The 26,609-nt window shown below is 45.8% G+C and overlaps 1 protein-coding gene and 1 pseudogene across 2 annotated transcripts in view; one reads left to right on the top strand and one right to left on the bottom strand.

Annotated features, from left to right (window-relative positions):
- The window catches only part of TIMD4 (T cell immunoglobulin and mucin domain containing 4), a 46,459-nt gene extending 20,417 nt beyond the window's left edge, over positions 1-26,042 (bottom strand). For both annotated transcript variants that reach the window (XM_037044825.1, XM_037044826.1), the window contains exons 1-5: positions 25,936-26,042; positions 20,469-20,810; positions 17,496-17,777; positions 15,925-15,975; positions 14,715-14,798 (exon numbers count right to left, since the gene is read on the bottom strand). In XM_037044825.1, the coding sequence (XP_036900720.1) occupies positions 14,715-14,798; positions 15,925-15,975; positions 17,496-17,777; positions 20,469-20,810; positions 25,936-25,996 (820 nt within the window). In that variant the 5' untranslated portion in view covers positions 25,997-26,042. The remainder of the gene's footprint in view (positions 1-14,714; positions 14,799-15,924; positions 15,976-17,495; positions 17,778-20,468; positions 20,811-25,935) is intronic.
- On the top strand, positions 22,216-22,331 carry LOC118986234 (uncharacterized; annotated as a pseudogene).
- Positions 26,043-26,609: the final 567 nt, after the last annotated feature.

The raw sequence follows: 26,609 nt of genomic DNA, 5'->3' as shown, positions 1-26,609 counted from the left end.
GTGTTGAGTCACCTTCACAGTCATCCTGAGCCACACGTGGCCTGAGGGCCACAGGTTGGATGCCTCTGATTGTTGAATAAGAAGAGTGTACTATACCAGTAATTCCTAAAAGCCTCCTTGGGGCCACGGATGGGCTGGCTTCAGAAGAATCTCCTGAGGAAGTTTGTGAAACAAGTGATTTCTTAGGCTCACCCCAGAGGCTCCAATTCTGCAAGTCTGGAGTGAAGGAGAACAACCTCTATTTTTGCTAAGCTCCCCTGTGAGCCCATTCCATGAACAGGTCTGGTGTTCACAGACCGGATGATCTCTAAGTTCAAGGACTTGGTTCTCCAGTCTTCTCCTACTTCCCTGGGGGGCCGGCATGAGGTCTGGTCAGTCTTACACCTTCATTTATTCTGCCCTCACTCCCTTCTTGCCTCTTTCCAGACCAAACCCCACCTCCCCCGTTCTTGACTGCACCCTCTCCTTCTGCACCAGAACCAGCCTCGCTCCATCCACCATTCCCTTCTCTCTCTACCTTGCCTCCCCTTTAAATATTTCTGAAAGAATACCTAAAGTTCGTTCTCTCACGATGTTCCCTGGGGGCTGGAGTGTGTGTTGGGGGGTGGGGGTAGGGGGGCGTCTTCCTCTGTACCTCTTCATCCCTCCCTTATTCTCCTACCATCGCTTCAGTTAGAGCTTAGCTCACCTGGGAGACAATATAATAAAGTGTTTCAGAGCTCAGTTTGAAGAGCCACGAGACCTGGGGTTCCAACTCTGGCAAATTTCCCAACCTTCCCAAGCCGCAGTTCCTTCCCCTTTGGAATGTGTGTAATCATTGAGTCCTCCTCACAGATCTGGACCATACCGCACAACGAGACAACATGTTAAAAGCATCGAGCCGAACTTCTGGCCAAGTGTGTAGGTAGACACACTGTGCCTCCTCGCACAACCATAGGAAGGACAACAACAATCTAAAAACAAAAAACAACCAGAACTAACAGAAAATCAAACTACATGGAAGTCCGACAACCAAAGAGTTGAAGAAGAAACATCCATCCAGACCAGTAAGAGGGACGGAGTCAGGCAGCCGGGGCAGAGAGGACTCCTGGCAGGATGGCAGGTTGTAGATCAGGGCACGTGAGGCTGCAGCTGGCTGGCAAGGCGGTGGCTGGTGGACTGGGCGGTCCCACATTCACATGCACAGATAAAGCAGGCAAAAGAAAGGGGGGTGGGGTGGGATGGACTGCACAACCTGGGGTCCCACCTGTGGGGAGACCCACAGGATCTAGAACATACACAAACCCACTCACATGGGAATTGGCACCAGAAGGGCCCAATTTGCTTGTGGGAAGTGGGGGAAGTGACTGAAATCCTACAGAGAGCAGAGCAAGAGCCTTTGTTCCCTCTTGGACCCTTTTCCTACCCAGCCATGTGAGTTACTCCCCTCTGGTGAACACCTAAGGCTTTGCCCTTCACTACATAACAGGCACATTAAGACAAAAAAAAAATGGCCCAAATGGAAGAACAGATCAAAAGTCAAGAAAAAACACAATTAAGCAACAAAGAGATAGCCAACCTACCAGATGCACAGTTCAAAATACTGGTAATCAGGATGCTAACAGGATTGGTTGAATTTGGTCACAAATTAGATGAAAAAATGAAGATTACACTAAGTGAAATAAAGGAACAGGTACAGGGAATCGGTAGTGATGGGAAGGAAACTGGGACTCAAATCGATGGTGTGGACCAGAAGAAAGAAAGAAAGAAACATTCAATCAGAAAAGAATGAAGAGAAAAATGCCTTCCAGGAGTTGGAAGATGGCGGCAAAGTAGGAGGGAGCAGAGTCCACTTCCCCCTACACACAGGAGAAAAACCTGGCTGATTTATGGAGGAACAGAGCAGACAGCCAACAGTACCCCAGCATATTTGAAAGTAAGAGTCCAGAAATTGTAGCAGACACTGTAAAACCAGAAGGTAAGGAGACTACTGCAGGACAATAAGGTCCCAGGGACCAGCTCGGGGACTTGGCTGTAGCCCCAGGCCCCGCACCCGGCGCTGGGTCTATGACAGATTCTTTGGGAGCCACTGGCCTGCCACAGAGTCCTTGGGAGAGAGCGGATCAACTGCTCCCCCCTTCCCTGGCCAAGCAGGGTTTGAGCAGCACCAGGAGAGACCTGGTTACTTAAAGTTGAAGAAAGGGGAATAAGACAAAGGGGCAAACATAAAGGGCCATGATCACCTGGGGAGCCTGTGGTCACCGGCTTCGGAGAGTTGAAAGCCCCGCAGTGATGTGAACTGACCCCAATAGTCACCGGTCTGGCTGGAGAATTGGGTTGTACTGAGCAGCAGGCTTGAGTAGGAGAAATTTCTCAAAAAGTAAACCTGGTTGGGGATTCTCCTAAAACAGCCACTCGGCTTACTCCCCACCCAGTTGGGCAGAAATCCCGAGGTTGTGCAGAAGTCCCTGTGTTTCCCCATGGCACTGGGAACGGTTCGCGCCCAACCCACGGGACCCAGGTGTGTGTGCCCACCTGCACCCCAGCCCACAGCGATGACCCTCGGGGAAAGAGTGCTCTAAAGAAGACCTGGATCCCCCACCTGGGGCGCTGGGGAGAGTGCTTGCAAGACTGGCTGAGTGCGCAAGAAAGGCCACACCAGTGCCCCTCAGCCTGCTGCAGCCAGCAAGACCAGAAAAACCGGCTTGGCCAGTTTGAAGCCATCAAGGGATGTTTTTTTTAAAGTAATCTTTTATTTTTTTAATTTTTATTATTGTTTTATCTTTCAATACCTTTTCCCTCTCTTTCCTTCTTTCTTGTTTTATTCCTCCTTCCTTTCTTTCCACTTTTATCTCTTCTTCCTCCCTTTTTTTAAACAGCCACAAGTGAGACAAAAAACCTGGAAGGAAATAACCAAGATCAGAGCAGAATTAAATAACATAGAGACTAAAAGCACAATTCTAAGGATCAGTGAATTCAGGAGCTGTTTTTTTGAAAAGATAAACAAAATCGACAAGCCTTTAAGCAGGCTCATCAAGGAAAAAAGAGAGAGGGCCCAAATAAACACAATCAGAAATGAAAGAGGAGAGATTACACCTCATACCACAGAAATAGAGGGGATTGTAAGGAATTACTATGAAGAACTGTATGCCAAGAAATTTGAAAACCTAGGTGAAATGGACAAATTTCTAGAAAAATATAATCTTCCAAAACTCAGTGAAGAAGAAGTAGAAAGCCTGAACAGACCAATAACAGCAGATGAAATTGAAGCAGTAATCAAAAAACTCCCCACATGCAAAAGACCTGGACCAGGTGGTTTCATGGGAGAATTCTACAAAGCATTTAAGGAAGAGCTAACCCCGATCCTTCATAGACTATTCAAAAAAAATCCAAAATGATGGGAAACTCCCAAACTCTTTTGATGAAGCCAGCATCATCCTAATTCCAAAACCAGATAGAGACACAACAAAGAAAGAAAACTTCAGGCCAATATCGCTGATGAGCATAGACGCTAAAATCCTCAACAAAGGTTGGCAAACCTCATCCAACAATACATTAAAAAGATCATTCATTCACTTCCGCCAAGATGGAGGCATAGGTGGAAACACTGTGCCTTCTCCCACAACCAAGTTTGAATACAACAAAGGTTTGGAGAAACAAAGTCAAAGAACTTATATGTATGACCCATGGACATGAAGTAAAGGGGGGAATGTGGGTGGGAGCTGGGGTGCAGGGTGGAGGGGAGTGAAGGGGAGAAAGTGGAACTGTAATAATATAATCAGTAAAATATATTTTAAAAAATAAAAAGGACAGAAAATTGAATTATACAGAAGTCCGACAACATCTAACCGTTCAACGGGGACAGTAAGAGGGACGGAGCCAGCAGCAAGCAGGGTCGGGCAGGACAGGTCCCCAGACCCAGGCGTGGAGGCAGCCCGGAACCAGCTGGGGTGCAGGGCAGACTGACCGCTGTCGCACATTCGTGCACAGTGAGACAGACCACGCAGGCCCCAGGGGGCGAGGGCTGATGGCGGTNAATGTGGGTGGGAGCTGGGGTGCAGGGTGGAGGGGAGTGAAGGGGAGAAAGTGGAACTGTAATAATATAATCAGTAAAATATATTTTAAAAAATAAAAAGGACAGAAAATTGAATTATACAGAAGTCCGACAACATCTAACCGTTCAACGGGGACAGTAAGAGAGACGGAGCCAGCAGCAAGCAGGGTCGGGCAGGACAGGTCCCCAGACCCAGGCGCGGAGGCAGCCCGGAACCAGCTGGGGTACGGGGCAGACTGACCGCGGTCGCACATTCGTGCACAGTGAGACAGACCACGCAGGCCCCAGGGGGCGAGGGCTGATGGCGGTGGCACACTCCCGTGCAGTGGGACGAAACGCGTGGGCCCAGTGATGGCAGCAACTGCGGCACTGGTGAGGGCCGCGGCAGCAGGCAGCAGATAGGATGCCATAGTCCCTCTTTGACCCCGCCCCCACATACAGCATCACAACCCAGCGACTTAGTTGCCCTGTTCTAGTGAACACTTTAGGGCTCCAATCCTGCTACAGAACAGGCACGAACAGCCCAAAAGATGGTGCAAGAAGAACTCAAAGTCCCAGAGCCAATAACTCTAAGCGACTGAGAAATTGCCAGCCTCTCAGAAGCACAATTCAAGACACTATTTATCAGGATGCTCACAGAACTGGTAGATTATAGTCACAAATTAGAGGAACACAGTCACAAATTAGAGGAACATATGAAGGCTAAACTAATTGAAATGAAGGGAGATGCACAGGAAACCAATAGTGATGGAAAGGAAACTGGGACTCAAATCAATGGAATGGACCAGAAGGAAGAACAAAACATCCCACCAGAAAGGAATGAAGAAATGAGAATTCAAAAAAATGAGGAGAGGCTTAGGAACCTCCANGGACAGCAAACACATAGTTATTAACAACCACACCTAAAACAAAAGCAAACCAAGAGGACAGCTAGATCAGGAGTGGAACCATAGAAATGAAGAACACATGGAGGGTTAGAAACAGGGGGGTGGGAGGGGGAGAAGGGGGGAGAAGGCACAGAAAATAGCATAGATGGTAGGTAGAAAATAGATAGGGGGGAGGGCGAGAATAGTGGGGGAAATATAGAATCCAAAGAACTTGAGACACGTGGTTATAAACTAAGGGGGGGAGAATGGTGGGGGAGGGAGTGTGCAGGTGGAAGGGAATGAAGGGGGGGAATAGAACAACTGTAATGGTATAATCAATAAAATATATTTAAAACAAAAAAAAGATCATTCACCATGACTAAGTGGGATTCATCCCAGGGATGCAAGGATGGTTCAATATTCCCAAATCAGTAAATGTAATACATCACATAAACAAAAGCAAAGACAAAAATCACATGATCATATCAATAGATGTGGGAAAAGCATTTGGTAAGGTATAGCACCCATTTATGATAAAAACACTCAGCAATGTGGGAATAGAGGGAGCATTCCTCAATATAATAAAGGCCATATATGAGAAACCTACAGCCAACATCACACTCAATAGGTAAAAACTAAAAGCTTTTCCATTAAGATCAGGAACAAGACAAGGTTGTCCACTTTCACCACTTCTATTCAATATAGTATTAGAAGTTTTAGCCACAGTGATCAGACAAAAAAAGGAAACAAAAGGCATCCAAATCAAAAAGGCGGAAACAAAACCGTCACTGTTTGCAGATGACATAATAATGTACATGGGAAATCCTATAAACTCCACCCCAAAACAGCTCAACCTAATAAATGAATTTGGCAAAACAGTGGGTTACAAAGTCAATATCCAGAAATCAAAGGCATTTTTGTATACCAACAATGAAACAGCAGAAGCAGAAATCAAGACAAAATCCCATTCAATATAGCAAAAAGAAAAATAAAATACCTAGGAATAAACCTAACCAAGGTAGTAAAAGACCTGTATGTAGAAAATTACACAACACTGAAGAAAGAAATCAAGAAAAACACAAACAATTGGAAACATATACTGTGTTCGTGGATTGGAAGAATTAACATCATCAAAATGTCCATACTACCCAAAGCAATTTACAGATTCAATGCAATACGTATTAAAGTACCAATGGCATATTTCACAGACAGAACAAACACTTCAAAAATTTACATGGAACCATAAATGACTCCGAATAGCAGCTGCAATTTTGACAAAGAAGAGCAAAGTAGGAGGGATCACAATACCTGATACCAAACTGTATTACAAGGCCACTGTAATCAAAACAGTCTGGTACTGGCATAAAAACAGGCACATAGACCAATGGAACAGAGAGCCCAGAAATAAACCTAAGTCTCTGTGGTCAATTAATATTAGACAAAGGGGGCAGCAAAATAAAATGGAATAAAGATAGAAAACTCACAATCATTAACAACCAACCACACCTAAAACAAAAACACAAGCAAACTAAACAAACAATTAGAACAGGAACAGGAACTCAGAAATGGAGATCACATGGAGGGTTATGGACAGGGAAGTGGGAGAGGGAGAAGGGGAAAAGGTACAGAAAATAAGTAGTATACACGGTAGGTAGAAAATAGACAGGGAGAGGGCAAAAATAGTATGAGAAATGAGAAGTCAAAGAACTTATATGTATGATCCATGGACATGAAGAAAAGGGGGGAATGTGGGTGGGAGCTGGGGTGCAGGGTGGAGGGGAGTGAAGGGGAGAAAATGGAACTGTAATAATATAATCAGTAAAATATATTTTAAAAAATAAAAATAAAAATAAAACCATCCAGCCCAGTCCTGGCATATCAGAAGCACTCAGTGCCATTTATTATTGGTGACCCCCAAAATTACATTGATGGCCCTGAACTGTAGCTTCTGAGATCATGTGTTCGACACTATCGGCACAGGGGCAAGTCCCTATTTACCCTGTGAATCATCATAGTAATTACTATTTGACCTGAGGTAGGTGCCAACCATCAAAGACACCCACCCCACCCAGACATCCCTAAATGAGCCCAGCCCCCACATTCCCAACTGCCTGTGAGACATCCCTGAGACACATCCGGTTCAAGATCTCCCAAGTAAATGCCATTCTTGCCCTGGGGGTGCCTTTACTGGATAACCCATCACATGGATCCAGTCTCCCAAGTACGGAGAATTAGTCACCCCCCCCAACCCGCTCTTCCTTCCGTCACCAAGTCCTCTCGATTCTAACTCCTAAAGGGCTCTGACCCCGCCCCTCTCTGCTGTTACTGCTGCCATCCTTCTAGTCTAGACACTCAGCTCCAGCCTCCGCCTGAATTATTGCAGGGACCCCCTGGGGAGCCAGCTCTCCACCTCCAGGCCCGCTCCCCTCTGACACCTTCCGCACTCCTGCCAGATCAGTCTTTCCTACAACAGAACTGAAAATGTCATGCCCTACTTGAAAAACCACGAATGGTTCTTTATGACCCTGGAATGAAGTCTAAAGTCTTCGGCCCATCAATCAAGTCCTTGAAGAAGCTTGACCATGACCAGCTCCTTGTCTCCATGAAATTTAACTGATTAAACACTATCCAAAGATTTCATGCTCTTACCAAGTCCCCCTGTCTCTGCTCACGCTGGGCTTCCTCCCAATTCCTTCTTCAGTGAAATGGTCTTGTCCTCGAAGAACCAATTCCAAGATCACACTGAAATTGTTCTGGCCCTCCTTTCCAAGACAGAATCCATCTTTTCCTCCTTGGGGCCCCAGCAAACTTTTTCATACTTCTATTCAAAACAAAGCACATTGGACAACTAATTGGTATACCTGCCTGTACTACTAAAATGTGACCTTTCTAAGAACAGAGGTCATGGCTCACTTAGGTTTCTATGTCCTGTGCCCTGTACAGAGAAATGACCAGATAAGCCATGGTTAATGAATGGCAGGTTAGAAAGGCCTTCCCAAGTATCCACATATGCAATCCAAATGCCAGAATAAAGATAGAAAACCCATTTCCTTTGGGAATCCTTTGATCCCTTGGAATGCCAGTTTGCTCTGGACCATGATACATGGACAGGCTTTGTATAACTGCCCCCCGCCCCCCAAAAATAGTGATAGAACAAATGTTCCTAAAAGCATCTTTTCCCTACTTCTTCACCATCCTAACCCTGGGACCAAGAAAAAGTTACTATAAAAATCTCAAGGAAGGAAAAATGTTATTATTACCAGAGCAACATTCATTTTTTTCCAATTTTACTAGATTGACAGCCAAGCCCTCATGCATATTCGGGTGCATTCAATTTGAAATTGTTCTACAGCTTTGAATTCATGCTGGTGATGGATATAATGACCCATCTCGGGGCTGGGAAAAAGTGAATCCTAATGCTTTAGGATCAAATATGAAAATCTGCCCTCAGGGAAGCTCTGTGGAGAGACAATGACTGCCAGTCAATGACTGCCAGTCCTGAGACAAGGGCCAACTGTCCCTGACATCAGGAGAACTGGCCTCTGGTCTCAGCTGTCTTCCTCACTTATTGTAAGGCCTCTTAACTTGGAGCCTTTTCTGGCCTCAGTTTCCCAGTTTTCCATACACGACAACCCTGTGGTCCCCCAGAGTTCACGGACACAATTTAAAACTCATAAGAGCTAGGTGTGCGTCCCTACCCTCACTCTGTCTAGCTGTGTGGTCTTGGGAAAATTGCCCCACATCTCTGAGCTCTATTCCAGGCAGCAGTAGAAAGGCGAAGATTTGTCCCCCTGGGTGGGGCTTCTTCAGATGGTGGAAATAGAAGCTACACACTTAGAAGTGTCCTACAAAATAAGAGACACAAAGCTGGAAGCCCTTGCAAAGTAAACTCCACCACAGCTCTTTTTCAGCTACAACTTGCTTTCTAAGACTAAATTATAGAGCATGGCTCCCAGAGATGCAGTGATGCAAAGCAAGCAAGAGGCAGCGGAAGATTGAAGGTGTCCACCCACAGGAAAAAAGCAATCGTTGAGAGTTCTACAGAGCCACAGCCACAGGAGTCTGTGGAAAACTTTCAGAATCTCGGCTTTATTCAAATTGTAAGCAGAGAATTTTGACCTTACAATTTTAAAGCTTTTGTAACTTCCCCAAGTTTGTAATTTTGTCCCTCATCAGCTGTTTCTCTGGTGTGATCAGCAGCTAAAAAAAAACAACAAACAAAATAAAACTGAAAAGTGTCTATGTGCTTACAAGGAATGGTGAGTCAGCTGGGAGCCTTTGGAAGTGACCTCTGGTTACCTTGCGGGTCTGAACTCAAAGTGAGAGCGTTCGAGCAGGAAGGACCAGCAGCCCAGGACGGAAGAGAGGACATAGGAATCCTCCCTGTGACTATCGTTGACTAGCCAGTAATTGTGGGCTGGGCAGTTTTCTCACGTATTCCCTCACTTAAAAGCCCTGTGAAATAAGGACCGCTAGTATTTCAATCTTCTAAGTTAAGGAAACTGAGATTTAGAAAAGGATAGAACAAGTCACTTACCTGAAAATCAAAAAGTGGGGAAAAACCCAGCAGGAAATGGCAGAGCTGGGATATAACCTGAGCCTTTGAACCTTTCCCACACTTAAAGGGGTACAGCTCCTTTAACCCTGGCCCTGGGCTACCTGGGGGACTGTGGGCAGAAAGGCCTGGAAAGAACGAACTGGGGATGTCACTGAGCTGGTCAAAGGGAGCCTCAGGGCTAAACAGGAGAGGACTTAATCCCAGGCCACCTGACTGTATTGAGGAAATGACAGCCACGTGGCTCTCCTCACCCCGACTTCAGAGTCCCTACCCCCCAGAGATGGAGTCTTTAGGGAACAATCTGGAACCATTTCACACGTACTCTTGCTGCCAAGCAAACATGAATCACTCCTCGGGCTAGAAGGAATGATTTAAATTCCTGTAACAGGCTTTCTTTAGCTGCAGAACCTATGAAGGTTTTTGCTGTTATTATTGTTGGTGGTGTTTCTAGCCGTGTGATCTTGGGCAAATCACTCCTCACACCCCAGCCCATCCATGAACTCCACAGAGAGTGGAGGTGAGAGATCACCTTTCTGGGTGAGGCTCGTTTTAGGGAACAGTAGTTTTGACGAGATCTTCTGTAAGAATTTAAAACCAGGCCTCGATCATGAAAGAACTTTTACCATCCAAAAAATTACATGGAGAAATGAGGAGGGAATTGCGGATATTTAGCCAGGGAAAGGAAACTCCACAGAGACACGCAGGCCCTCTGATGTCGGGTGAAAGCACCTTCATGGAAGTGAAGAAGTGACCTCATTATTCTAGCAAGGCCTCCAAGGGGACGCGGGGGGGAGGCAGCACAGCACGGCGTACAGTGGCATCAGAGTGGAGCAGACTCGGGCTGAAGCCAGGCCTGTCACTCCCCAGACGTGTGATAACCTTCATGAACTCCTGGATAAGGGTGATGATGGTAGTGTCTATTTCGTAGACTTTTGTGAAAAATCCAATGAGGTTATGCATGTAAATGAATGGTGTTAAGACAAAGAAAGACCTGAATAGGTGTAAACTTCTCTAAGAAGCTCTCTAACCTCCTGCTGTTTTTCTCTAATGTGTAAAGGGGCAGGGGGAGGGTAATGTCCATGCCCGACTAGAAGGTCATTGTGAGATTTAAGTAAGAAAATTCATGTTATAAACCCTTAGCATAGCACCTAACACATAGCTAAGTCCTGAGCTGATGGCAATTATCATTACAGGCGTTTTTGTTACCAAAACCAGTAGGAGGAGAGAATGGTCAATGGAAGAACGGGATCTTCCATTTCAGGCAGGAAAACAAGGTAAGATGATATAATATCTAAGAGCACCAAGCCCAGGCTGGACTTCCCAGGGCTGGTGCCCGGGAGCTGCGTGGCCTCGGGAGAGTCTGTCAGACGGGGAAGGTGCCTGCTGTGGAGGGACTGGAGGAAGTGGCCTGTGGCAAGAGCCTGGCCGGCACATGGTGCGTGCTCAACAAACCCTGGCTTGTTCCCTAACAAGTAGAGGTTAACACAGAGGCGAACACACCACACCCTCTTACAACAAGTTCCTCCACCACAGTGCCGCCTCTGGGTGTGGGGGCGGGTGTTCCCTCTCTTCCAGAATTTAACATGGAGGAGTGAACCGAAAAGGATCAGGAATATCACAGAAGAGAGTAAACCAACAGTCAATGTCTTTGCCCAATTCAACGCAAAAAAGCCCAAGATTTAAAGGGAATAAAAGATGGCGTTTTGAAAACTCCTTGCCCACCCTCTGTCACTTTTCTGCTTGCCACCTTCTCTCCCAATAGAAAACAGCCTCCACCCTAACCCTGCACCATGGACAAAGAAGGTTTGAATCTCCGGGACGTAGTTTCCCTGACGTTACAAACATGGAGTCCAGATCGAGTCTTCCCACCGTGAGAGTCAGCACAGGCCAGAGCTGCTTCTCCACCGCACTCGCATTCCATCTGGATCCGTAGTCTTCCTTCAGCACCGTGCCCCTTCCATGCACTCCTGTCTGCCCCCTCCCATCCTATCTTCTGAGCCTTTGAGAGCGATATGGCAGTGCCTCCTTCCCACAGGTAAAGGATGGCCATCCTCTGGCGAATAAACTCAGAGAATGTCACCCAAACCCTCTGCTAACCAGAACAGCAAAAGAACAAGATGGTGTTTTTCTTCTTAGGAAGACTGAAAAGCATTACACAAACGGTCACGTCAAGTGCAGGGAAGATATGGGAAAGCAGACATTCTGGGGGCAGGAAAACAAGTTGGCACAGCCTTTCTGGAGGACAATGTTGTAACAGCTATTCCACTTAACACTGCACATGCCTCTCAGCCTAGCCTCCCCTTGCTGAGCACCGCCCTGGCTCGAGAGACACTCGGATAAATGCTCAAGGGGACGCACATGCAAGGCTGTCCACTGCAGACTCTTCACAAGGATGAAACACTGGAACAACTGAAATGCCCTCACGGGGCAATGGGTTCTATAAGTATCACAGTATGGAGGACTTCTGCCAAGATGGAGGCGTAGGTGGAAACACTGTGCCTTCTCCCACAACCAAGTTTAAAGACAACAAAGGTTTGGAGAATAAAGACGCAGCCAAAGAACAGAAAATTGAACTATACGGAAGTCCGACAACAACGAACCGTTCACCCGGACCGGTAAGAGGGGCGGAGCCAGCAGCGGAGCGGGGACAGGCAAGAAAGATCCCCTGACCCCAGGCACCCAGGCAGCGCCTCATTGGGCTGACTCAGTGAGGGCGCAGGGCGGCGGGCTGGCTGTGGTCACACATTCACGCGCAGATAAACCAGCAAAGGAGTGAGCAGTGAGAAGGACCGCGTAGGCCCCAGCTGACGAACCCAGTGGCAGGCTGACTGTGGTTGTACATTCGTGCACAGTGGGACAGACCGTGCAGCCTGCAGTGGCGGCAGGAGGCAGCAGAGGGGGCCTGCCATTGCTTTCCTTTGGCCCCACCCCCACATACAACGTCACAACCCAGCAACTGAGTGGCCTGGCCCTAGTGAACACCTAGAGCTCTGCTCCTCATAACGTAATGGGCATGAACAGTCCAAAATATGGCTCAAGAAGAACTCAAAGTCCCAGAGCCGATAACTCTAAGCAAAAAAGAAATAGCAAACCCCTCAGATGCACAGTTCAAAATAATGGTGATCGGGATGCTCACAGAACTGGTTGATTTTAGTCACAAAATAGAGGAACATATGAAGGCTAAACTAATTGAAATGAAGGGAAATGCACAGGAAACCAATAGTGATGGAAAGGAAACTGGGACTCAAATCAATGGAGCGGACCAGAAGGAAGAACGAAACATCCAACCAGAAAAGAATAAAGAAACAAGAATTCATAAAAATGAGGAGAGGCTTAGGAGCCTCCAGGACATCTTTAAACGTTCCAACATTCGGATTATAGGGGTACCAGAAGGGGAAAAGGAACAGCCACGAGTAGAAAACTTATTTGAACAAATGATAAAGGAGAACTTCCCCAGTCTGGCAAAGGAAATAGACTTCCAGGAAATCCAGGAAGCTCAGAGAGTCCCAAAGAAGTTGGACCCAAGGAGGAACTCACCAAGGGACATCATAATTACATTAGCCAAGATTCAAATGAAGGAGAGAATCCTAGAAGCAGCAAGAGATAAAGGGACAGTCACCTACAAAGGAGTACCCATCAGACTGTCAGCGGATTTCTCAAAAGAGACCTTACAGGCAAGAAGGGGCTGGAAGGAAGTATTCCAAGTCATGAAATCCAAAGACCTACATCCAAGATTGCTCTATTCAGCAAAGCTTTCATTTAGAATGGAAGGGCAGATAAAGTGCTTCTCAGAAAATGTCAAATTCAAGGAGTTCATCATCCCCAAGCCCTTAGTATATGAAATGTTAAAGGGACTTAGATCTAAGAAAAAGAAGATAAGAAATATGAAAAGCGAAAGGACAGCAAACTCACAGTTACTAACAACCACACCTAAAACGAAAGCAAACTAAGAGGACAGCTAAACCAGGAGCAGAACCATAGAAATGAAGAACACATGGAGGGTTAGCAACAGGGGAGTGGGAGGAGGAGAAGGAGGGAGATGATACAGAAAATAAGTAGCATAGACAGTAGGTAAAAAATAGATAGGGGGGAGGGCAAGAATAGTGGGGGAAATATAGAATCTAAAGAACTAGAGACCCGTGGTCATAAACTAAAGGGGAGGAAGGGGGAGGGGTGTGCAGGGTGGAGGGGAATGAAGGGGGGAATGAAACAACTGTAATGGTATAATCAATAAAATATATTTTAAAAAAAGAATAAAGTCTATTCTATTTACCCATAAAAATATATAAGTATCACAGTATGAACTACTATACAGCAGTTCAGTGTGATGATGCACATCTGCACAGACTGAGGCAGAAGGCAGTCTGATATATATATATATATATAAAATGTGAGGTGAATGAAACAGAATGCAGCAGGCTGTGCACAGAATGATAGCATTTTTAAAAAATCCACATATAAAACAGAAAACTGTACTTGAATAAGAATTAAATTCAAAAAATATTTTGTTCAAAAAAATCCACATACAAAACAAACTGTATGTTTCCCTCTCTATACATACACATAAGGGACTAGAAAGAGATCTAGAATGTTCATCTTCGAGATAGCCATGGTGACCTCAAAGGAGGGAATGGGATTAAAGAGAGGCAGCTAAAGAGAACTTTGTTTTTAACTTTTTTTACGTATCACTCACCAAAATGTGTTAGTGTAATATTTGTATAATTTAAAATAAGTTAGCAGGCCCTGGCTGATGCAGCTCGGTTGGTTGAAGCGCTGTCCCATAGACCAAAATGTTGGGGTTTGATCCCTGGTCTGGGCATGCGCAAGAGGGAACTGATCAGTGTTAATCTGATGTCTCTCCATCTGTCTCTCTCTCCCCACCCCCACCTCCTCTCCCTCTCTCTCTCTGTCTCGCCCTTCTTCCTCTCTCTCTCTCTCAAAGCAATGAAAGATGTCCTTGGATGAGGATTAAAAAAATATGTCTGTAGTATTTTGAAAAATGCATGGATGATGATTCTCCCACTAGCATTTCTAGTTTCAAGTCAGAAGCGGCTGAGGAAGGAGTTCAGAAGTGAGGGGGGAGGGAAGAAACCAGCACTGATACTTTTAGCGTGTTTCACTTTCATCCCAGATTGCAGGAGGATGTAGGATGTGACCGCAGTGGAACCAAAACAGCTGGATCCCAAGACAAGCTGGCAGACGCCAGACTGTTCCCATGGCCGAAGAGGACTCTGCTCATGGGTGCAAGGCCCCTTACCCTTTGGCTGAGAAAAAACCCCTGAGTCTGTCCTTTTCGATGTCAATGCCTGTGATGTTGACTGGAGAACCCAGTCTTTGGTCTCTGGAAAAAAAACGAAAAACAAAGGAGGAGAGAAAACAAACTTACGTAAATACTTACTTTTCTATTTTGGGGGTCCCTCTGTCCCCAAAACTGACTGCTGCCATTAAAAAAACACAGCTAATGTTTACTGAGCATTTAGTACATGCCAGACACTATTCAAAGTGATCTACAAGCATTTCTCATTTAATCCCTGGAAAAAGACGCATATGTAGGAAAGCTGTTATTATTATTCCCATTTCATCAGTGAGGAAACCAAGGCCCAGAGAGAGTTAGTAACTTTCCCACAGGTTTTGAACCCAGGCAGGGAGGCACCACAGCGCGCACAGGATACCACCCTGCTCCCGGCACTGTTCTATCCCAAGCATCGGCTCATTTACCCCCCAGATGTCTGTTGCCTCGGCCTGCCTGTAAGTCCTGTTAAGGTAACAGCCATCCTTTCAGTGCTTTACTAATGCGCCAGGCACTCATATAAGTCCTTTAAGTGCACGAAGTTACCCAGCTCCACAACAAACCTGGGAATAAACCGAGGCCAGAGACCCCCAGCAAATAGCAGTAGACCTGGGAGTCAAGCCCAGGCCCTTGTCTCTAGCCCGCCTCACGGATGTGAGTCTCCTCTTATCTGGAGGGAGTTCTCTGCCCCTGGGCCCTAGTAAGTACCTAAAGAAGGCTTGACGGATGGAAGGACAAATGAATAAAGGGGTTCTCCCTCCACTATAAAAAGGCAGCCAGTCACGTGAGTGCCCCCCGTGGCTGTTTCACCCCAGAAGACTGGTGGGCTTGGGATCAGAATGAGACAGCTCGGCACCACTTACCCTAGAGTGGAAATGACAGTTTCTAGACACGTGCTGCCTGCAGGATGGCGTGAATGAATCCAAACCAACCACTCCATCAGTACACGCCCCTCCCTCCTTCCCTTCTCTGCCCTCTCCCTCTCCTTTCATCCCTAATCCACAGGAACGAATGCGCCACAAATGCTGCCTTGACATCAGTGTGTCCCAGGTCGACTTCATGGCTCACGGGGTCCACAAGTCCTTTCTGCTCATCTGCTCCGAGGACACCGCAGTCACTGTTTCCTTCCCCTCCGTCTAAGAGGTAAGGAAAGAAGGAGGAGCAAGTGTCCACATACCTCTGGCTGTGTCTCCAGAAGTCACCTTAGGGAGAAAGGAAGTTTCTGATTCTGGAAGAAAAAAGTTTGAAGAAAGGCACTTAAAAAAAGTAAGTGTGTATGCTGAGTGGTGAGACTCGGGCCTATTTTTTATAGTTGTTTTTGTGCTTTTCTATATATTTCAGGTTTTCTTCAAAAATTGCAAGTAATTTTTAGAATCTAGGGGGAAAAGGCAGAGGTATCTTAAGATGATTCGTTTAAAGGCCAATAAAGTAAAAAACATGTAAGGCAGTGGATTGGTTTAGAGTTCATGGACTTTAGGTGACTATTCAGAGCATAATAGAATTAGCCAGTCGAATACTGTAAAGCTATCTAAATGATCCAGGCCTCATTAAGGCAATTGAAATGCTTAAGAAAGCCTTCTGACTATCTCACAATTGTTTTATAGTAATCTTTTTCAAAAGATTTTATTTATTTATTTTTAGAGAGAGGGGAAGAAGGGAGAAAGAAAGGAAGAGAAACACTGATGTGAGAGAGAAACATCAATCGGTTGCCTCTCATATGCATCCTGACAGGGGACCAAACCCACAACCCTGGCATGTTCCCTAACTGGGAATCGAACCAGCAACCTTTAGCTTTGCAGGATGATGCCCAACCAACCAGAACCTCACCAGGCTGCTTTCTAATCATCTTATCCTTAAGAACCAGAGGTGGAAACATGGTGGGAGCATTGATAAGCCCCTGTCAGTAACTCAGTGAGAGGTCCAAGATGCAGGATCAAAAAAGATTCAAGAGAAACAACACAAGAAGAAAGAAATACAGTAGAACCATTTCACCATCAAAAAATATCTTAGAGCATCTGAGGAGACTTTTCCTCAATCAGTCTCTAAGGCCCAACCAGAGACTTAACCCCAGGCAGGATGGAACTGGAGTCTGATATTGCCTGGTTCTTCAGTGACCATCTGCAAGATTCCTGGGAGGTCAACTGGAGAATCCCCACCCCACCCTCCTGCCCTCCAGAAAGTAGCTGGCTTTTCAAAAACAGGAAACCATAAAACAAAGAGAAGAAACAGTTTGGTGTATATACACACATGCCATTATGGTCTCCATAATGCCCCACCCTCCAAATTTATGTGTTGAAGCCCTAGTCCCTAGGAGTTCAGAATATGAATGTTGGGAGATAGAGCCTTTAAAAGGTGAAGTGAGGTCATTGGGATGGGTCATAATGCAATGTGACTGGTGTCTTGGTAAAAGGGAGGGATGAGGACACAAACACAGACAGGGTGAGAGGATGACCACCTATAAGCCAAGGAGAGCGACCTCAGAAGAAACCAACCCTGCTGACAACTTGGTCTCAGACTTCTAGCCTCCAGAATAGTAAGAAAATTAGTAATAAACTTCTGTTTTTTAAGCCAGCCAGTCTGTGGTTTTCGTTAGGATAGTAACACAGAAAACTAACACATAACCCCCCTCACCCCCAACACACACAAGCAAGGCTCTGGGCTGCTCTTTCAGCTGAAGAACCCTGTTCCATGGGACCCACTATACATCTGATCAGAAGAAGGGACAGGAGGGCCAGCTGTGCCACGCACCTGCAGTGAGCACGGGCTCTTCTGTGGCAGATCCAGTGGTCGGGAGACTTTTGGTTGCCTCAGGAAGGGTGCTTGGCACTGCCGGGGGAAATGTGGTCGTTGCCATTGTGAGGGCGGTGGTGGGTCTTGTCCGAAGCGATGTTGTGGCTGGGAGGTCAGGGGTAGTCAGGACTGTTGTCAGAGGCATGGCTGTGGTGGTTGTCATGGCAGTGGTGGCAGTGGTGGTAGTGGTGGTGGTGGTGGTGGTGGTGGTGGTGGTCGGGCGATGGGTGGTCGTTGAGGCTGTAACCAACAGAAGATGTATGTGGTACTGAGTAGAGATGGAAGAAAAGGGAAACAATACGAATATAACTGGGATCCTGCCACTTCTCTGTTTCTGCTGCCTTCACCCGGTCCACTGTCCTGGACCATTGCAATGTCCAAGAAAACTGGCATTTCTGATATGTTCTTCACACATTGGTTAGAGTAATGTTTTAACATGACAAATCTAATCATGTCACTTCCTGATTAAAACTTTCTACCGGGTCCTCCTTGCCCTTAAGACAAAGGGCCAAGGCCTCGACCTTGGCCACAGCCTCCACCAATCCCTTTCCAATCTCAGGTCTCTGCTGTGCTGGCCACCCTTCCCCAGCCCACGTGCCTTTTCTTTGAACATGTTAGTGACCTTCTGGCTGGAGGAACTTTTTGCCTGCTGCTTCCAAGTGTCTCTCGTCTTCAATCTCACTCCTGCTTAACCCCTCCTGCCTCAGCCAGCAGGGCAGTTCTGCACGGAAGGCACCTGTTTTCTGTAATAACAGGTTTTTTTTGGCTCTCTTACACTTTACCCTCACAGCATGGGCTGCATTTCATAACTACACATTTATTTGATGATTACTGTTTAATGTCTGCTTCTCCCACCACACAGTAAGCTCTACATGGGAAATCCTGTATTTGTTCTGTTCTGTGGTACAAATCTTATACCTGCCATGGTGTCCTGTGCATAGTAAATGTTCCGAAAACATCCATGAGTAAGTAAATGACTGCATTGAAAATGAGCCCAAATATAAAAAATTTCAGGGGGGTGGGATGGGATGGAGTAAGAGACAGAAAACTGTACTTGAAAAATAATTAAATTAAAAAATTGGGGAAAAAATTAAAAAGTTATTTAAAAGTCAAAAAAATAAAACAAAAATAAAAAAAATAAAAAATAAAAAATTTCAGTCCAGGACACTTTCAGAATCAAAACCAGCCAAATCCAAATCCATTGACTATAAATCCATTGCTCTCCTTTTTCCTGTGGGCAGGAATGTCAAACGTGCTATGTAGCCAGGTAACATTTTAGATAAATGTTATTGACTTTTGATATAAACTATTACAACGAACACTGATTGTCTATGAAAACCTTATATGTGACAAATTAAACTTGAGAGAAAGGAAAATAAATGCATAAAATAGAATTTCAGCCAAACAAGGTGAATAAACTCAGAGATCCGCTGCACAACATTGTATCTATAGGTGACAATAACATATTGTATGTACACTTGAAAAAAATTGGCTAAGAGGGTAGAACTCACTTAGGCATTCTTTCCACAATAAAATGTAGTCAAATTAAAATCTATAAAAACTGAGCCTGCAGTATGCAACATAGGATGAGGATATAGTGTTTTTCAGATACTAAAGATTGGTTCAGACCAGTTCCACTCACCCCCTAAACGTTTGAAATTGGGTTCATTAGACACAGTTCTCCTGCAGATCCCACCCTAGGAAAGATGCCAAACTTCCATGAATGCTAATGGACCAGAAAAATACCAATAGTTTCGATTGAACTTAGAAATGACCCCAGAGAGCAGGGGAGTCAACAAGTATTTTATAAAATAATAACTTGTCATACCAGGCTTGAAAAGAGCAGACTTGGATTGGCATCATTTCATTTAATAAATCAAAATAATAGTGACTGCTATCTCCCAAAGTGGTTTTGAAAGAAAAATATGCCAATGTGCATGAAAGTCCTCTAATTAGAAGCATCCACATCAGTTGTAAAATTTTAAAGTGCATTAGGATTAAACTAACAAACAAAATAGAAACAGACTCATAGAGAGAGACAGAACAGACTGACAGCTGTCAGGGAGGAAGGTGTGAGGGGGGTAGGAGAAAAAGGGGGAGGAATTAACCAAAAGAAAAAAAAAACTCCTGACAGATACAGGAGCGTGGTGATGACCAGAGGGGGTGGGGGAGGCAGAAGAGGGTGAAGGGGGGATAAATGGCAGTCGAAGACTTGATTTGGGATGGGACACAATACACTATACAGACAATGTACTATAGAAGTGTATACCTGAAACCTATCTAATTTTATTAACCAAAATCACCCCAATAAATTCAATTAGAAAAAAGAAGCATAACAACTGAGGTTTGACAATTCCGGGTAAGGGGGCATTGCTTAATCTTTGGGTGTCCCACCATATTCCAAATCTCACCAAAAGCAACGGATAGTAACAGAGTAACAAAAGACCTGAAAATGGCCACCCGTGTCAAAACATCCCACCCGCTTTGTCCTCCGCCAAGAGCTGCAAAGTACCAGTCTACGGGCTGAGGCTGACCCATGGACACACTTTATTTCGTACACAGAGTATATGCTTGAAACCTTTGCCAACATGCAAAAATCAGCACAGCTCACATAAACATTGAGGTCTGGAAACACTGGGCCCCAGTTCCTGCAAGGCGACAGTCTCCTCGATGAAAAGCAGCTGCCTTCCTCACACGGACCCTGCAATTTCCTTCCCCACCACCACCCTCCACTCACTCATCTCTGCCACCTTCTTGCCCCTGCCAGCCGTTGCCCCATTCTGTGGCTCCTCTGGTCATAGGAACACATCTCAGATTCAGTCTGTCCACTGGTTGCTTAAGGAGCTAAAGCCCTCCCCGCGCCACCTAATCTATGACCCACTAACCACCGTATCTCTCCCTCCACCAGCATGCGCCCCTTCGCGTGCTCACCTTTCTGAAGCTGCAGGCGAATGTTCTTCTTGATGTCATTAAACCAGCCAGGCACCTCTATGCGGCAGCAGTACACAGCGCTGTCACTTTCCTTGGTGTTGAAGATGGTCAAGGAGACATCACCTCTTCTGATATTCCCCCAAATGTCATACTTTGTCGACCTCCTCGAGACCACTCGTGCCCCGTCAGTGTGGAGGAGCTCCTCGGTGCACTTGGAGTTGGGACAGGGGCCTTTGCCCCAGCACATGCTGTTGCTGTTGACGGACCACGATGTGTAAGTACAAGGCAGAGTGGCCGGCTGACCCAGAAACGCTGTCACGATGGTCTCTGATGCAGCTGGAGCTGTGAGGAAGGATGAGAAGACCAGGTTGTGTGGCACTAAAATGCTACAGGGATGCTACTCAGAGATCATGCAAACAGATGCTTCCAGGAAGATGAAGAGGGTTCTGATATACAGGTGTCTTTGGTCTACTTTTGACAGGCCCTTCGCCACAGCTGAGCTCCCAGCTCCACATCCTTCCATCCCCCAAGTGGAGACAGATGACCTGCCTGAGTGTTTAAACCCATTTCCACAGCAAGACCTTGGTGCTGATTAAAAAACTCTGACCTTGAGTACCATTACATAAACCAATACACTCAGTACTGAAAAGTCCTGGCCCCAATTCCACTAACTCTCAGAAACAGGTCCCAAAGCAGCACCCCGCCCTCTGTATCCCACTAAGCAATGATTACGTGCTACTGACTGGAACGCTTCAAATGGGCCTCCCTCTGTCTTCCTGCCCAGACAGGGCTAAGGCAGGAAGATGGGCTGTTGAACTGTGTCTCATTGTCCTCTCCATTCAGTATAGGAAATAGAGTTTTTCATACAAGCAACTGTAAACCTACATTTGCCCCACCCTGTATTTCTAAAATAAAGCATCCATGCTTCCCAACTTGGGCTACTTATCAGCATGACCTGGGGAGTGTGCTGAAAATATATATATATTGTATTGACCAACCCCGAGTCAGGACCTCTGGACCAAAGCCCATGGAAACAGACACCGATCTCTCCTGGTCACTCTTTCACCTGTGTTTGAGGACCACTGGACTAGCTCTTCTAAGATTATATCCATTTCTGAGAGACTGAAATATTTTTACTTCTGCAAGTGTTAAGCCCACTGGTCTAACTGAGCATCAGTGATTGTTCTAAACCTCTCCCCCCCCCCAAAAGAAAAAAATACTATTGAAGTGAGAGCCAGACAGGCTGAAGGTCCAGACCATGGGGAGAGCATCCTAGGTGCCTAGGTCCCTGCACATTGTTTTCCTCGAGGAACCCCCTGCCCCATGAGACTGTCCATCCATTAGCCTTGTTGACCCATTGCACTAAGTTGTAGAAGGCATGGCCTGTAGTCCCTTGCTCCTCCCTGACTCAGGTGTCAGGATCGTCTAGATATCCCTCTCTAGAAGGTGAGCATAAGAGGTGCCTGGAGAGACAGCAAAAGGATGTGCTTCCTGGGTTTTTCACGCAGCTGGCTCTCCGATGAAGGTCACTCCAATTTGAGACCAGCCCAGAGCCTTCCCTGAACTCACACTCTCTTTACTTTGCCACAGTGAAAATGTTTCACAGAGCACAGATGCTGTGGACATCCACTTTACCCACCATAAAACCAAGAGAAAAGCTTGGAAATTCATTGCCACCACTCTTGGCTGTGTTAGCAAGACAGAACACGTGCACCTGAAAAGGGAAACTTCAAAAACGTAAGCTCATAGCGCTTCTTGGCCTTTTGGCTAAGATCAAGTGTAGTATCTGTTCTTATCAGTTTAAAACATTAGCTTATAATGTTCGGGAGACTCATTTTAAAATATACGCAAGAGTTATTTTTTCTGGAGAGTCATTAGTTTATGTTCCCAAGTACGAAAGCATCAAAGGTTGGATCCTATTTCTTAAGGAAAATGTAAAAAAAAAAAAACAATAGAAAAACTGAAAAAGAATATAACAGAAAATTCACGGGTGAGGCAACACAAAGTGACGAGTAAATTTCACCTATTTGGCAAAAATGTAGAATGCTGATAATATTAAGTGTTGGCCAATAGGGACCTAGGAAGAGACAGCCTGTGGGAGCCACCTGCAATGAAATGGGGGAAGAATTGGTACAGCTGCACTGTGGGCCAATCTCACAGTTTCTCTTAACAGTCAACATGCACATATACTATCTAAGCCTCGGCAATTTCATGTTTTATTTTCCCTAGAAAAACGCACATGTATCAGAAAACCTAATCGTGCATGTTTACTGTGGCCCTCATGCACACATGAATGGAGTGGACATGTGTACATGGGAATGGCCAAACTGTGGCATGTGCTCTCCATTGAGACACATATATCAGATTATTGGAATATCCCATGTCAACTGGCATGAAAACTCCAAGTCTTAGGAAAGTAAGAAAAGGGCACATTTTGCCCTGGCCAGGAAGCTCAGTTGGTTAGAGCATCCTGACACCCCAAGGTTGTGGGTTTGATCCCTGGTCAGGGCACATACAAGAATCAATGAATGAATGCATAAATAAGTGGAACAACAAATCAGTGTTTCTGTCTCTCTCTTTCTCTCTCGCAAATAAATACATTTAAAAAAGAAAGAAGTGCAAATTTTAATGCCACACATAAAATGTAAAACCATTTGATAAATAACTAAAACAGTTTGCACTGTGTGTGTCTGTGTGTGTGTGTACAGATATAAAGCTAAATGTGTGGAAAAGTGTCTGGTGGGATACACACCCAACTCATGTCAGTCACCTCCGTGCTCCCTGGAAAGGGACAAGACCTGGGAGTGGTCATCAAAAGCGACTTTAGCTTTGGAACATTTTTATTTTTTTTTTACCAAGGGTTTTTCTGTATTACTCATCTGATTAATTATTAATATTTTTAAAAAAGGAAGCAGGCACTTTGGTGTGGCACAAAAACACCCACGAGACTGACACTGTAGACCTCACTGCCAGTTACAGCTTTTGCGATTTTGGAGAAAAGCCACAAGAATCCTAACCTCATGGAAAGGACAAAGCCAGCCCCATTTGCTATTATGGACCCATTTGCCAGGCAGGCCTACAATCTTATTTAACATGATGCCGTTTTACTGTTCTGAGCTTCTCTCCAGGACTGGAAGTCACTGGGGGCAAGAACAGAACTAACCGCTCCCCACAGCCCCAGCAGAGATAACACTGGAACAAACCACAGCCTCAGGTTGCTACACCCCCACTGCCTGGAGCCACCCAACAGCAGCACCCCCCACCCTTGCTTAATCCAATTATAATCCAATAAAAGCTCAAAGCCCCACCCCTCAATGCTGGTGTATCCTTCCATACCATGCCCCTCTCCTTTCTTGGAGAGTGAATAAAACCTTTACTCTCTACACTTTCTTCTCTCTGTGAATTCTTTGGCAGCCCATGTCACCGACCACCCTAACCCTATCATTATAAAATAAAGGTGATGGGTAACAGCCCCTCTCAGAAAGAGTTTCCAAGGTTCCCCGAAGAGGAAGGATCGAATGCTGCACAGAATTGATAAAGTAACCAAGCACATTAGAATTTACAAAAAGAACCTGCCTGGTATAGCTCAGTGGATTGAGCACAGGCCTATGAACCAAGGCATTGCCAGTTTGATTCCCAGTCAGGGCACATGCCTGCGTTGCAGGCCAGGGATAAAGGACCCCCAAGAGGCAACCATTTATTGATATTTCTCTCCCCCTCTTCCTCCCTCCCTTCCCCTCTCTCTAAAAAGAAATAAAATATTTTTTTAAAAAAAGAATTTACAAAGAGGACGCACAAAAAAAACATTCCTTCCAGTTACAAAGGTATCCTGGAACAAAGGAATTGTTAGTGTCAAATCCATTCCCCCTTCCAGGAATCACCCAGGATGGTGGGTACAACCTGGGTTCCCACGCCAGCTTCCTTTCCGCTCCAGCAGGTAACCTTGAGAAAAGCCCTTCCCCAGTCCAGGTCTCCAGGTCACCGTCTACAAACTCAAGTGCCTGATTCAGCACCTTTGAAGAGCATATGCAATTTTGATTGATTCTTGGTGATTCTGAATAGTCACTGCCTTCTAAATGGGTCATTTTAGGAAAGACACAAACAAAAAAACAAATGGACAGACAGTTCGCCATGCCACCTCCTTCAAATGGAATTGGACAGGCTGCGTGAGCTGCGTCAAAGCCCAGCCAGTGTCCAGCCAGCAGCTGCAGATATAGACTTAGACTCTAGTGCCTTTCACACCTCCAGTTCCCAGAGACACAGAGAGAGACCGTGGAAAACATTGAGAAAGAAAGCAGACAGTGGGGGATGAATGGTGATGGAAGGAGACTTGACTTGGGTGGTGAATACATAATACAGCACACAGATGATGGACTACAGAATGATACACCTAAAAACCTATATGATTTTATTAACCAATGCCACCTCAATAAATTCCATTTTAAAAAAAGAAAGAAACTGCTATAAAATATCTGGGGAGAGAAGTAATTTAGTGAGCAATTACTAAAAGGCAACAAGTTCTCTGATGGGGGCAGCCCCGGGAGGACAGGAGCTCACAGCAGAAACACCTAAATCAGTCCTGAGTGCCGAGGAAAAGCCTGACTTCGGTGGAGACCTGAGGACGCTTGAGTGGTGGAGGGAAGAAGGGCAGGCAGAGAGAGCGGCTTGGCCAAGGCTTGAGAGGTAAAGGAAACACCTTGGTTTTCCCTGGAATGTAGCTGATTTGTCATGTAGTGTGCTCGAAAGATTCACACAGAAATAACTACCAAATTTAACCCTGCCCGGGACGTGAGGGATTGTCCAGCGCTCAAATCACAGATTGTTAAACTGGTCTTATCTGGATCCTTCGTTTCACGCACATGGAAGGACCAGAGCAGTTCAGACACTTTCCAGCATTAATGGTTAGTGACCAGACAGGACGACGGCTCGGCAGGGAGCCCTTTGCCCAGCATCACCAGGATGCAGAGGTGTAAACGGGCTGGCACCCAGTGTCTACAGCTCACTGTCCAGAACCTGGAAACGACGTGCAGAACAAAACCTCAACTTGAAGCCTCATCCCCAGCAAATAAAACAAAAAAAGCAAGCAAACATCCCCTGACACTAAAGAGAAAAATAAGAATTGTTATGAGAACTCTAACCAGAACGCCGGCTCTGCCTTCACTGATATGATTTGCAGAGGGTATATCTGTCCATCATTTTATCCATCCCCTTCTTTCTATGTTTCTCTTAAATTTCTGTTTCTGAGATGAACACAAATTACCCCACCTGAAAGCCCCCAAACAGGTCTGTAGATAAAACCTTGTGCAACAGGAAGGAGAGAGACCCCCCCCAAAGAAGAGACCCCCCCAAAGAAGAAACCCTGGGGAGATGCATGGATGAAGTGGGCTTCTGTTGCTGGAGGCGAGGAATTCCATCGCAGGCATCTGAGCCCCCCAGGGGCCCCCGCCTGGCAGGGCCAGGCACTTACTCAGATAAAGCCCTGTCCACAGCGCAGTCAGCAGCCATAGAAAGAGAAGCCCTCTGGACATTGTGACTGCCAGCAGACCCCAGGAGTCCGTCTGTCTGTCTGCCCCAACTTCATTTCTTATACTCCAGATAATGCTGACAGGGCGGGACTGTTTTGTTTTCATTTCTCTTTTTTTTTTTGGTCTCAAAATCTTCCCTTTCCCCTATCCTGAATGACCTTGCTGAATCTGGGATGCATGGTCAAATGTACTGAGCACTTTTCTCCTGGACACTCTGTGTGCGTGTGTGCGCAAATAAGGGGGTGCAATGGTGTGGGAATATGTGTACCCCTTTGTCCATGCATTTGGGGAGTTTCCTATATGTGCATGAGCATCCATGCATGCGCCTGTGTGTAGGTGCATGTGTAAGCCGCGCATGAACTGTGGTTCTCCTGGCTGCTGGGCCGCTGGTAATGAAATTCAGTGAGCTCTCCCCCACTGGTGGTTGGTAAGCTGGAATTTGGCTCTGTTCCCATTCTGGGTTCTCCCTCACCCAGAGCCTTGGCCCTGCCTTGTTCTGATAATGAAGGAAGAAAAGCAGGGCGGCAATCAATCATCACATATAAGCCAAAAATACCATTAGAGTTTACTGGGCAAGGGGAAAAACAGATTCAGTAGAGGAACCATATGATGGTCA

This window comes from Sturnira hondurensis, unplaced genomic scaffold (assembly GCF_014824575.4).
Source record: "Sturnira hondurensis isolate 20B ecotype Veracruz unplaced genomic scaffold, ASM1482457v3 Scaffold0004152, whole genome shotgun sequence".
Lineage (NCBI taxonomy): Eukaryota > Metazoa > Chordata > Mammalia > Chiroptera > Phyllostomidae > Sturnira > Sturnira hondurensis.
This window is presented reverse-complemented; position numbering and strand designations above follow the sequence as displayed.